This window comes from Physeter macrocephalus, chromosome 5 (genome assembly GCF_002837175.3).
Source record: "Physeter macrocephalus isolate SW-GA chromosome 5, ASM283717v5, whole genome shotgun sequence".
Classification (NCBI taxonomy): domain Eukaryota; kingdom Metazoa; phylum Chordata; class Mammalia; order Artiodactyla; family Physeteridae; genus Physeter; species Physeter macrocephalus.
The window spans coordinates 77,922,856-77,936,326 of record NC_041218.1 but is presented as its reverse complement, the minus strand read 5'-3'; the positions used below and the strand labels follow the sequence as shown (position 1 = coordinate 77,936,326).

Here is a 13,471-nt window from a genome sequence, read left to right as displayed (position 1 = left end):
CTTCCCGGACCGGGGCACGAACCCGTGTCCCCTGCATCGGCAGGCGGACTCTCAACCACTGCGCCACCAGGGAAGCCCGTCACTGTGGACTTTTAAATGAACCTGGAATTTGTTTCCTTTGCTCTTAGGACCAAAACTATTCTGTGGTTTCTTTTTAACCCCTCCCTTACCTTTTTTCGTTCCTCAGTGTTTGGCTCACAGGTCACTAAGACATGGTCCCTTCCCTTACGAAGTTTAGAAGCGAGTGCAGCCCTGTGTGGAGGAGCCACACTGAAGGGGGCGCCTGGTCTGTAATGACCAATACTGTCCCATCATCTTCGAAAACACATATGTCCAATAAGGAGGATTGGAGTCTATGATCATACACATATAAATTATCTGGAGTATGGAAACCAGTATAACTGTGAGGAATAAGTTACTTGTGACACACCTGACAAATAATCACATCACTGTGGTTAATAATCACTAGTCTAGTGGGCGAATAAAGATCGGTGAAGAGATTATAAGATGACATTGCTTTCATCTCGAGGATTAGGTCAGCTAAGGTGCTGTGGAAATGGGGATGCTAATTTACATACAATAAAATTACCATTTTTAGTGGATAGGACTGTAGTTTCTAATTTCTAGAGATTTTACACATGGGACAGTTGACAACCAATAGCATTTATTATTATTTAGAATGTTTAACTCTTACAAGCAGTTTTGTTTTGAACATACTAAACTTTATATATAATATATGCAGTGAAAAATTTGACGGACATTTCCTCAGTTTTTTTCAAGTTAAAAATTGACTTGTATTAATTGTGTCTGTGTGTATATATATATTCACATATAAATATATGTGTCTATTTGTGTGTATACATATATCAATGTATATATAATTCATATATCACTTTGCCAGTGGGCCTTCTGGAGGCATTAGTTTCATTAGCATTACTGTAGGTTTAGTCAACATTGTTTATAAATCATGGGTATTTAACTTTTGTACTGTTTTCTCTGTAGTAGTAAAAGTTAATGTAGTGTAAGGTAAGCTACGTGGAGACTAACGTATTTAGTGAACAAATTGCTTTTAGGAAGAATTAAGAATGTTTATTTAAATTAACATCTGTTAAATTGGCACTTACCCCCTACTTCCTACACGCCTCCTCCACCACCTCTAGCTGCCTCCGTACCCCTGCCCCTCAAGGTACCCAAATTTCATAAAGCTCTAATCTTGGAGTGACTTTCATTTAAAAGCTAAATTTTAAATGGTAGATGTACCTTTCCTGCTGCTTTAATTATTTAAGTTGGAATGAATACCTTGTTAGAATTTTTTAATTTACACAGAAAACATTTATTGGTATTAAAAATTTTTTTTTAGTTTTAAAAATATAAGCAGATTGCTGTTTAAATTTTTTTAAAGGCATTACATGTTGCGTACTGTCTATTTGCATGGCATTGTGAAAGGTATCCTATTTTTTGGCCTTTATAAATTAGGTCTTTTATCAACATTACATGCACGGCAGACTTACCTCTAAAACAGGTGAGCACTGTTATAAAGAGTACTGTTCCTAATAAGCTATACTAGTATTTCCTCCTGAGAATGCTTCACTTCATTTATGAACTATTTGAATGTCTTTTTCTGCCTGTATATTTTAGGTGCTGGGGCTAGTACAGTGAACAAAAACTTCCTGTTCATGCTGAGCACGCATTCTAATGGCTGAGACAGACAAATGAAATTTTATGTAGTCAGTTAAGTGTTCTGAATTAAAAGTAAAAAATTAAGCTTTATGATTTAAGCAGTAGCTGTAATTTGAGACAAAGATCAGTGTGCTTCTAGACCTCACCCACAGGAAATTCCCTATGTCAAAACTTACCTATGAAAATACTAACCATTCCATTCACAAATAGGTGTTAACCTGATTTAAAATGGAAAAATAAATAAATAGAAAGTTCATCTCCAGACAAACCTTGCTGTAGATTTCAGTCTGGACTCAGCAGACAGAATAAAAGCCTGAAAGGTACCACATAAGATAAACATTGCTTTAGAAGAATTTGCTTAAAGTTTAGTAGGAAATTACCATAAAAACTTATTTAGTGAGTTTCTTAATGGTTTACTGTGTCCTGGGGGCCAGAAAACATTCTCAAGGGACTGTCCTTCAAATTTTGCAATTAAATTGATGAGTAAATGGTTCACTATAAATTAATAGAAGTTTATTTCGTTTTACTTTTCAAGAAAAACCTGTTACAGTTCTTGGAAGCGAATGATAGTTGAATTTGGTTTATACGGATGAGATGTACACCTGCAGTTTATACTATAATAAAATTCAGTTGCTGTTTTAACAGCTTTTCATTAGAATAACACGCATGTGCAATAATGCAGCTACGGGAAAGATAGTTTCCAACTGTTCTTTTTCCAACTCGGTGTAGGCTTAGAAGACTGACAGCACAGACTCACTTCTTTTTATACTTTCTACTGTCCCAAGAATTGATAAACCACTTAGATTAGTCTTTAGTTCAAGACTCCAGGCAGAATACCTTTCTTCATTTTGCTAGCCTGCCTTGAGAGTAGTCTGTTCTGATACATCTGTTCCAGCTGTAAAAGGAAGTTCTTTGAAAAGGAATATCTTAAAGATAAAACTTCATGTGGGCCCTTGTCTTGTGACTTGCTATACAAGGAGGAAGTGTGATGATGTGTTGGTGGGTGTGTGTATGAGAATTACATGCTTCTTTGTCCTCCAGCCTCAGGGACCAGCAGCTGTAGCTTTGAATATTTTGCTGAGCCCCTATACTTCTTGGTTAAATCAGCTTGAAGTCAGGGACCTCGGGAGAGGCAGAAGAGAAAAACCCACCGTATGCTCCCTCTGGGGCCCTTCCCTCACTTCTGTAGGCCCAAACCCCAGTTATTTTTGGGGGGGCGGGGGACTTATTTCCATCACAATTACTTTGTGATTTTAAAACCTATTCCTGCCCTTGTTAATAACGTGAGAAATTGAAAATTTGTAATTTTCTCTCCCCCTCCTGATAGGTGCTGGATAGTTTACTAGTCCAGTATGGAGTGGTGGAAAGCTGTGAGCAAGGTACATGTCTTCTCAATTGCATTCAAATTTGTAAAAGGAAGAAAGAAGAAAGAAAACTAACCTTTTTTTTCCTTTTCATTTTTTTTCTTCCTCTAGTGAACACTGACTCGGAAACTGCAGTCGTTAATGTAACCTATTCCAGTAAGGAGCAAGCTAGACAGTAAGCAGTTTGAAACTTTTAATCTCTGTGTAATAACTAGGTTAAATATAGTACTTATATTTTGGGCTGGTGGGTAGCAGACAGAAACTTTATTTTGCAAAGTGTGACCTTGCAATTCTTTTTAAGTTTGAATGTCTAATAAGAACCTACATTGGTTAAAGTTTTTATTAGATTTTCGGTATATCTTTAATGCCAAGAATATAGTGATATAGTATGAAGCTGAATTGCATCCTGTTTGCAAAAAGCTCTGGGCCTGGGTATCACTGCTAAATTACATTAAAGACTTTTTTCCTTATTATTGGCTATGATAACATACATTGTTGCTGTTTTGCCCAAAGCTGGTAAGTTTATCATGTGTTAAACTAACAACAAGTGTTAAATGTTAAGTTTTCTTGTTCGCTGATTTTTCTGATTCCTGTTGTCATTTAGGAGTGTGCAGAAGTGGGATTACTGTAATTTGGTGGAAAAAAGTATATTCCGATGCAATAGGCAAAGTTTCACAGATCACAAAAAATCTTCCCTAGGAAAAGCTAATTCTGTAGGCTTGGGAATAATCTAATGAACTGACTGACCACTAGAGAGAGGAAATGAGGATCCCACAAATACTGCTTTTGACTGATCTGCTCAGAACACAGACATGGAGGGATGGCGGCCAGGTGCCCAGCAGTGCTGAGTGTCAGCGGACCATGGAAATTTTGACCACCGCCAGCTGAAGTGCAGGCAGGAACAGACTGTCTGTGCTCTGTGTGGGAAAAGAAGGACCATGCTGGCTGACCCCGAGCCCTAAAGGGGAAAGGCGAAACCAGCAGCAAGAGTGGGAATAGAGCCAGGTTACCAAAGGCGGTGCCCACGCGTGGAGGGACTATAAAAAGAAAAGATAGGGGTGGGAAAGAGATGGAAATGTGCACAACACAAGTGGAGCTTTAGTTTTGTAATTGGTAATATTCACATGGTTCAGAATTTTAAAGGTCTAAAGATGTATGTGGTGCAAATCTTCCTCCAGTGTTGTTGCCCATCTACCTTGTCCCCTTCCTTGGAGATGTAACCATAGGGGAGAACAGTACGTGTGTGTATTCTTCCTCCTTTCTACCCAGATGATACCGTAACACTTGAGGGTTTTATACATGTAAATATATCTCTTACAGTTGCATAGAATTCGATTGTATGGATGTGGAATGACTTATTTCCAAATTGGGTTTTTAGTTCTCTTGCAGTTATGAGCAATGATGTACTGAGTCCCTTTTGCAGTCATTTTGCAAGTGTGCGAGTATAGCCATAGGTTGAATTCCTAGAAGTAGATTTGCTGAGTCAAGAAGGATGTGCATTGTAAAAATCTTGTTGGATATTGATGAGTTATCCTTCCTAAAGCTTGAACTAGTTTAAATTCCCGTCAGCACTGTGAGAGAGTCCATGTGTCCTTAATTCTCCCTAACAGAGGGCTTTATCAGACTGCCTATCAAGTGGGTGAGAAGTAGTATCTAATTATGTTAATTTCACTTTTCTATCTCAGGAGCGAGACTCGAGATTCACTTTTAGTTTAATATTTTTTTTTAATTTTTTAAAATTGAAGTATAGTTGATTTACAATGTTGTACCACCTGTGCTGTACAGCAAAGTGACTCAGTTTTACATATATCTACATTCTTTTTTTAATATTCTTTTCCATTATGGTTTATCCCAGGAGATTGGATATAGTTCCCTGTGCTATACAGTAGGACCTTGTTGTTTATCCATTCTAAATGTAATAGTTTGCATCTAGCAACCCCAAATTCCCAGTCCATCCCTCTCCCTCCCCACCCCCCACCCCCCTTGGCAACCACAAGTCTTATCTCCATGTCTGTGGAGGCTCTTAATATATCTTAAAATACTCATTTTTTCCTTCTGTTTGTATTGTTCATTTATTTTAAAAATGTTAACAGTTTATGTGAGGACATTATAGAAGTTGTGGTATATGTTGTAAAACAAACTGATTTCTTACAAATTTTATTCTTCAATCATGATATAAGAGGAATAACAAGAAAATTTCACATTTTTTACCCGAAGTAGATTGGGGGTAAAGGTGAGCAGTGAGAACACAGGGGCTGCATTCATTTACATGTGTTAGTCTTTACAAAGACTGTAATAAATATTACTTGGTAGAGCCAACTCTCTGTTAGATGGGAGATAAGGGACAGCATGATAAACCCAAGGATATTTGGAGATTGTCAGAGGCCTGTCCCAGTTGTGTTATTTGACAGTTTATGTGAGGCTAGCTGGGTAGAGGGGAGGCGTCTAATTTAGCAGTTACACAGCTGTACGGGAGAGCGCATGTTGGAGACATACCCACATAGCTTTGCAGATGTTTGCAGTGAGCCTTCCTGGGGACTGACTGACATTTAGCACCCACAATCCGCTGTAAAAATTCCGAAGCATTAAGAGTACAGGCATGGGAGGTGTAGACTGCTAGCCAAGGCAGAATGACTGCTGCAGGTACTCTCAGCATGACAGCAAGCTGAATGTGGAGACATTTTAATTCTAAAAGCACTTCGTAGTGATTGTTAGAGATGTCAGGATCCTGTTGATCACAAGGAGGGACGAAAAGGCTGTTAGGAGTTTGTAGTTTAGGCAGTTATATAATCTAAACAAATAAATTGGGCATTTCAGTGAATGAAAAATCATCATGTTCTTCATTCTAGTAGTCAACCCATTAACATTTATTGGGTACCAATTATTGACCAAAAGTTGCCGGTGAATAAAGGCAAAGTCTCTGTCCTCAAGGATGTGCCTTCCAGTGCTGGAAAAGTATTTGGAGAGGGATTACCTGATTTAATTCCTGTCCAAGTTGAGTTTCCTTCTAGGAATACTGAGTTTTCTCCCTCTCAAGAATTCCAGAGATCAAAGAGAATTAGAAAATAAGTGAGTATTCAGAGAAAGTTAATAGGTTTAAAGAACGGACAAATCAATTTTGTGTACAATGTTATGAAAACTATTAGTTTTCTAGTAAGTTTTTTAAAAAGATGTGAAGTGCATTATCATTCTTTGAGGAGAATTAATTTTATTTGAGAGGCATTCAGTGTAGTGGAGAAAGCATGGGCCCTGAAGTCAGGCAGCCCTGACTGTAATCTTGACCTCTCTGAGCTTCAGTTTTTCAGCTACAAAATGAGGGCTGACAAGAAACTAGTATAGTCATGCATATATGCTCATATTTATAGACAGTGGTCTTATTAAATATAAATTTGATAATTTACAGTAAATAATAATTTTCTGTAAATAATTCTTGTTCATCCCATTGCTTCTGGGCACCTAAAGAACAGCTAGATTTGGCTTGAGCTGGGGAAGGCTGGTCCGTCCAGGCCTTGCTCTGCTGGACCCTGAGAGCCTGTTCTCTGAGCTCCAGCAAGACTGTTGCCTAAACTAACCTGGCATGATTTCTTCTTGCCTTTTCCATTGCAGCCATCCAAAGCTCACTTCTTTAGGTGTTAAGGGCTGAGGTGACATTCTCAGCTGACTTCTTTTTTTCCGTGGCATCTGTTACGTGGGCATCTCTGTAACTGGGATGTGCTTGTGCAGGAGTGAGTAGAGCGTGGCGATTAAGAGGATACATTCTGGAGTCCAATTCCATGGAATGGACTTCCCGTGCCACTTCTCTAGCTGTGACTCTGGTCAAGTTAAACTATCTTAATGCAGCCCTATGTGTAAAATGGGAAGGTGGTAAGAGTTCCTAAGTTAGCTCCTATTACACATTTTCCCAACATTTTTCACTGCTGTTGATAACACCCCGTTATTGTACAGGATACTTCATTTCAGATAATGACTGGCCACTGACCCTCAGGAGTTAGGGACCAAGTTCAAAAGCCTCTTTTTAAGCTCTGTGAATGACACTTTTAAGAGGGTTCTTCAATAAGGCTATGTCTCTAAGAATTTAACATGGAAATTCCTGCCACCTTGTGGCTAAGAAAAAATCAAAGGTTAACAGTGCCAATATTAATAGGAAATGCATGCATTTGCTTTAACCTCAAGCCTCAAATTACTAATTTACTAAAATAATACATGAGGAAAAATAATGAAAACTTTAAAAATAAATTATTAAAACCAGGAGTATGGGGCTTCCCTGGTGGTGCAGTGGTTAAGAATCCACCTGCCAATACAGGGGACACGGGTTCGAGCCCTGGTCCAGGAAGATCCCACGTGCTGCAGAGCAACTAAGCCCGTGCGCCACAACTACTGAGCCTACGCTCTAGAGCCTGCGAGCCACAACTACTGAAGCCCGCGCGCCTAGAGCCCTTGCTCTACAATGAGAGAGACCACCACAATGAGAAGCCCGCGCACCACAACGAAGAGTAGCCCCTGCTCGCTGCAACTAGAGAGAGCCCGCGCACAGCAATGAAGACCCAACGCAGCCAAAAATAAATAAATAAATTTTTAAAAATAAATAAAAAATATGAATTAAAAAAAAAGATCAAAGCACTTTATTAAAAAACAAAAAAAACAGGAGTATGTATTTAGTGTTTCTTGTTCCTGGAAGCAAGAGAGACTTGGGTCTCTGGAATACCTATTCCTTCCATCTTCCTGGGATGCTCAAATAACAAAGACAGTATTCATTGGAAGATTTGTAATGGGTGACAAAGAAATAACCTTTCAGAATTTGTAGGTATTTAGTTCTCTTTTTTTAGGGTTCTTATTTCTTTTCTTTTTTTGTAGTTGGGGCTGTTTATTATCTGAGGAGCTTTTTCTAAAGATAAATTTGGCATTTTATTTTATTTTTTAAAATTGAAGTGTAGTTGATTTAACAATGCTGTGTTAATTTCTGCTGTACAGCAAAGTGACTCAGTTTTTTATATATATATATATATATATATATATATATTCTTTTCCATTATGGTTTATCCCAGGACATTGAATATAGTTCCCTGTGCTATACAGTAGGACCTTGTTGTCCAGGGGGTTATTTCTGGTGTGTGGTTTTTTTTGTTGGGGAACAGGAATATAGTTTATATATTGAAGCTATTATTGCATATCTTTTCATATCAGTTTGAAGATTTGTATTGGGTACACACAGAAGTGTTTGAAACAACTTGGCTGATGGCTAAAGGGAGGATATTTACCCTTAAGCTTTGAAAATTATGTAAATAGAAGATTTATTCTGGAAAAAAGAAACAATAGAGCAGGTGGTGAGACAAAGAAATTTGTTGCCCTTTTTGCCATTCAGAGATAACCACTGTGAAATTTGCCATCAAGTTTGTTAGACTTTGTCCATGCGTTACAACTTTTAAAATGCTAAAGCTCATTCTGTAGAGTTGTGCAGGTTGTCTCTGCATTAACTGTATTTATACTATTAATAATCTCTATCTGGTATTTCATCTCTAGCACAGTCTATGTAGCTAAGTCCTCTACTGGGCATCTAGGTTGTTTGCAGTTTTTTTTTGCCTTTAGAACTTGTTTAGTAATGAAGTCTTTTGTAGGTAAATATATGGGCTTTGTCCATAATTGTTTCCTTAAGATGCATCCCTGCAGTGGTATTATCAGGCTTTTGGTAATTATTGCTGAATTGTGTGTCTCAGCCTCTTATTCTTGGTACGAGGAGAAAATTGAATGGTATGACTTTTCAATAATGGCTAAGCCTCATTTTGTTAGGATCTATGAGATACCCAGCAGTGAGGTCTAGGAATAAGAAAAAGATTTTAGACATGGAATTTAGAGTTGAAAGGGACCATAAATCTAGGCTAATGCCAAACAACAGAACGACTTTTCCAGGGTTCCATGGCTACTTAGTCTTCAAGCTGGGCTAGAATTTGGGTCTCTTTTTCACTGCTCAGCTCTGTATGTGTGTACCATTGGATAAATTTAACTTCTCTGGGTCTCAGTTCTTCTTACTCTCTCATCCTTGAGATAAACTACTTATTCTTTCTCTCAAGGCCCTTTCAGTCCTACACTGTGATCTATCCCAATAAACTGAGCAATGCAATTAAGAGCTACCGGCTAGCAAAACTACTCACCATCTTCTGAATGACTCTTAAAATTGCATCAGAGCAGAGTCAAGTAATGATGAGAAACAGCATCCTGAGTAATACACATGTGGGATAAACATCCTTGAGTTCTGTTGAGCTGAACACATATGTTTTGAGTAATTATGATGATAATTATTGATCACACGTCTTGCATGTACAGTAGGGTTGGTGAAAATACTATTAAGGTTTCCCCTGAACTCAGCAGACCACCAAATGGTATAGCTGAATATTAAGCTTTGTGCTTAGAAAGGTTATAGTGGTTGACTTAAAATTCAGAAACTTGGAATGTTCAGTCATGAGAAAGTCATTGCTTGCAGTTAAGTTACTCCTGTACCTTCAGCTAGCTGTGTCCAAGTTTGGAGCACTGTAGGTTGAGGGGTTGGGAACCCTGCTTCCTTGGCAGTTAGTGGGATATACACAGTGCGTGCTGTCTGCTCTCTGACAGGAGCAGCTTGAGTTTAGAGCCTTTGGGACCCAGACTGCACCCTGGGTCCTGGAACACTGTGCTATCTGACCTCCCAAGTGAGAGAATCTTTTCTTTTCCCCTCCAAGAAATCTTTTTCAAGCAGCACAGTGAAGTTTGGAATTACAGTTTATGCCAATTTGAGAGAGTTGTTTCTTGGGACACACATGACCTTATCTGGATAGCCCCAGAATACATAAAAGGATCTGGTGACTTACATGTTTATCTCTGTTTATTCCCATGGAGAAGGATGTCTGTCTGCCTGCCTCTCTCACTCAAGAAAGAAGCTAATTGCTTTTTTTGGTAACATTACTGACTTAATTCCAGAATCAGACTTTACTTACCCTCTTCTGAAGCTGGCAGTACTCAATTTTATAGTGGGAAAGGATGTTACTACAGACTGTATTGCCTTTTATGCCTGTAGGTATAGTTGATTCCTACCTTGGGCTTGGCTTTCTTTATGTCTCTGAAAGAACCTTCAACGATCTGTTTCTTCTGGGCTTTTAAAAGGTTTAAAGTTGCTTTGAATGGGGAATTCCTTGTTGGTCCAGTGGTTAGGACTCTGCGCTTTCACTGCTGAGGGCACTGGTTCGATCCCTGGCTGGGGAACGAAGATGCCACAAGCGGCCCAGAGTGGGGGGAAAAAAATAAGGTTACTTTGAATGAATATCTAATTGGTTGAAACTTCTTTAATTCCACTTTCCTGTAATAAATATACATCATTGATATTAATAAAATCTCTCAGCTGTTGTCTTCCTTTAGAAATAGCCAAAATATTTTAGAGCCCTTAATCCACATATTCCTTAAGAAAAAAAGGGGAGAGGGAAGAAGCAAGGAAAAATGTGTTAACTTAAGGTTCTTGTATCAGGGCATTGGTAAAACAAGTTTTGCTGTGTGCTTGCTGTCACCTGTGAAGCTTATGAAAAGAATGCCATCTTTAGCTACTTTTTAAAAATTGAAGTATAGTTGATTTACAATGTTGTGTTAACTTCTGTGTAGCAAAGTGATTCCGTTATATATACATTAGAAAAGAATGCCCTCTGATACAAAAATCACATGGAAATATCCCAAGATGTATTGTATTTGGAAAAAAAGCAAGTCACAAGACTATGTATATCATGATCTCAGTTACGCTTTTAAAGAGGGTACTGAACACGTACACACCTGTGTGAACATATGGAAAGAACTGGTCTGTTTGCAGAAGTTATCACAGTTAACAGTTACTCTGGGAAGGGTCTTGGAGGGTTGGTGATGGTGACAGAAATTTCTTGATACTTTGTTTTCCTGTATGATTGGGATCTTTTCTAATAAGAGTTCATTCGTGTGCAAGGCACTGTAGGACAGTGATGGAACAGGGGATTGGAGTGAGAAAGGGCAGAATTCTGGGTCCTAAGAACATTGGTGTGCCTTGTTTGGTTGCTTGGGTCTGCCATGCAGTTTCCTGGTTTTGGTACCCTTTTTGGTTCTGGGACTATCTCCCCCGCCAACCCTTTCCATCCAAGTCAAAAATGGAAAGATCTCCAGATAAGGAAAGCAGTATGTGAACCAGAAATGATCCTTCTGAGCAACTAGACAGAGAGCATTTCATGCCTGTATTTCTGTCCCTGCCCGGATTGAACTCAGGGCCCACTGGAGCACCGTCTGAGCAAAGATTCTGAGTAAACCTAGAGAAAGCGTGAGGCCTTTTTTAAAAAAATTTTGTTGTGCACTGGGGGTGTGTATTATTAGGATTATGTCTGTGTATGCTTTTGAAACCTTGGTGATACCGTCTGTCAACTTTTTATTGAGTTTTTTACTTTTAGAATATGTAGGTAAGCTAGAACACAACAGTTTGGATGACTGTTATAAACAAGGTAAGTAAAAGATGCCAGACATGAGAGATTACATGTCTACTCATATCTATTTATATAGAAATTTAAACAGGCAAAATTAATCTATGGTGTGAGAAGCATAGGGGAGGGGCAGTTACTGGAAGGAGGTACTGGTTGGTGGGGCTTCTGGGACACTGGTGTGTCTTAGTTCTGCATCTGGATATGCATGTTCACCTTGTGAAAATTCATTGAGATGTATGCTTAAGATTGGGTACTTTTCCATAATGTTCAAAAATGAAAAAAAAAAAACCCAAAAGTAAAGCTCCTCTCAAAATAGATGAATGGATGCATGGATGGATGGTTAGATAGGTAAGGTAGAAGACAGCTTCATTTGCTTTCTTTGGCTCACTACTACCCCTTTCTCTCTGCCCCAAATCAATCATAAACTCCACAAGGGCAGGGACTGCTTACTCCCTTGGGGACTGGCTCATAATATGTATTGAGAATTTATAGTGATTGATTAACCTGAGTATTAAATCCTACCCATCTCTGTTGAGTAGCTTAGAGATTTTTGTCCTTTGATTCTTTTTTTCTTTTTCTTTTTTTAAAAAAAATATTTATTTATTTATTTGGCTGCACTGGGTCTTAGTTGCAGCATGTGGGCTCTAGTTCCCTGGCCAGGAATCAAACCCGGGCCCCCTGCATTGGGAGCTTGGAGTCTTATCCACTGGACCACCAGTGAAGTATCCCTGTCCTTTGATTCTTAAAATATTTTAAATATTTGTATTTAAGAGGTTGAAGTAAGGGAGGTGTATATTCGTTACATCCTTTCCATTCTGATTTGGAAAAACTGGCCAGGATGAGGACTGCCCACTCCTCTCTTGCTGTGCCGGTGCTCAGAGGCTGTTACTGACCTTATGGGTAATAGCTTAGTCAAGAGTGGGGTTTTTTTTGTTTTTCTTTTTTGTTTGTTTGTTGGTTTTGTTTGTTTCTTTGTTTTGTTTTGGGGTTTTTTTGGCTGCACCATGCGGCTTGGGGTTTCCCCAACCAGGGATTGAACTCAGGCTCTCAGCAGTGAGAGCGCCGAGTCCTAACCACTGGACCACCAGGGAATTCCCTAGTCAGGGTTTGACAAAGTGTTTTTTTTACTTTATTGGTAGATGGCAAATATGTTCCCTTTGGAAACTTGTTGGTCTTTCCTATGTGTCCTTCAAAGGAAAAGTCGGGGGGGGAAGTGTTCTGTGTGTTCTGGGTTTGCTACTTCTTCAGTGGCTTTATTCAGAAGTTTTAGAGCCAGTAATCCTGAGTGGATTAGGTGGGTATTGCTTAGTTGAAAGGTTTGTTTTACAGCTCGGTTTCTCTTCCCACCCCCTGCTCCTTGTCAACTTTCAGAGCTTTAGACAAACTGAATGGATTCCAGCTGGAGAACTTCACACTGAAAGTGGCCTACATCCCTGACGAAATGGCTGCCCAGCAGAACCCCTCGCAGCAGCCCCGAGGTCGCCGTGGGTTTGGGCAGAGGGGCTCATCGCGGCAGGGGTCTCCAGGATCCATGTCCAAGCAGAAACCGTGCGACTTGCCTCTACGTCTGCTGGTTCCCACCCAATTCGTTGGAGCCATTATAGGAAAAGAAGGTGCTACCATTCGGAACATTACGAAACAGACCCAGTCTAAGTGAGTATTCCTGAGTGTGTGGGGGGCCTTCATGCTTTCCCCTTTGGATCTTAATAACAGAGTGGGTTGTCTTGGTACTTTGTGTCCTTCTGAACATGGTAATGATCCCTTCTTTTATGGTACTTGGGAATCCGGAAAATCTTTGTGATTTGATATCCTTTTTATTTTTAATAAATAAGTAAAATAAATGTATTTGTTTATTTATTTATGGCTGCGGTGGGCTTTCTCTAGTTGCAGTGAGCGGGAGCTACTCTTCATTGTGGTTCACGGGCTTCTCATTGTGGTGGCTTCTCTTGGTGTGGAGCGCGGGCTTCAGTA

General features: G+C 39.3%; 2 protein-coding genes across 4 annotated transcripts in view; one reads left to right on the top strand and one right to left on the bottom strand.

Moving 5' to 3' along the window:
• The window catches only part of MALSU1 (mitochondrial assembly of ribosomal large subunit 1), a 115,596-nt gene that overhangs the window by 54,188 nt on the left and 47,937 nt on the right, over positions 1–13,471 (bottom strand). The window lies entirely within an intron of this gene.
• IGF2BP3 (insulin like growth factor 2 mRNA binding protein 3) overlaps positions 1–13,471 on the top strand; it is a 140,686-nt gene that overhangs the window by 101,701 nt on the left and 25,514 nt on the right. For all 3 annotated transcript variants that reach the window (XM_024130546.3, XM_024130539.3, XM_024130547.2), the window contains exons 4-6: positions 3,008–3,059; positions 3,156–3,219; positions 12,872–13,153. In XM_024130546.3, coding sequence (XP_023986314.1) covers positions 3,008–3,059; positions 3,156–3,219; positions 12,872–13,153 — 398 coding nt within the window. The remainder of the gene's footprint in view (positions 1–3,007; positions 3,060–3,155; positions 3,220–12,871; positions 13,154–13,471) is intronic.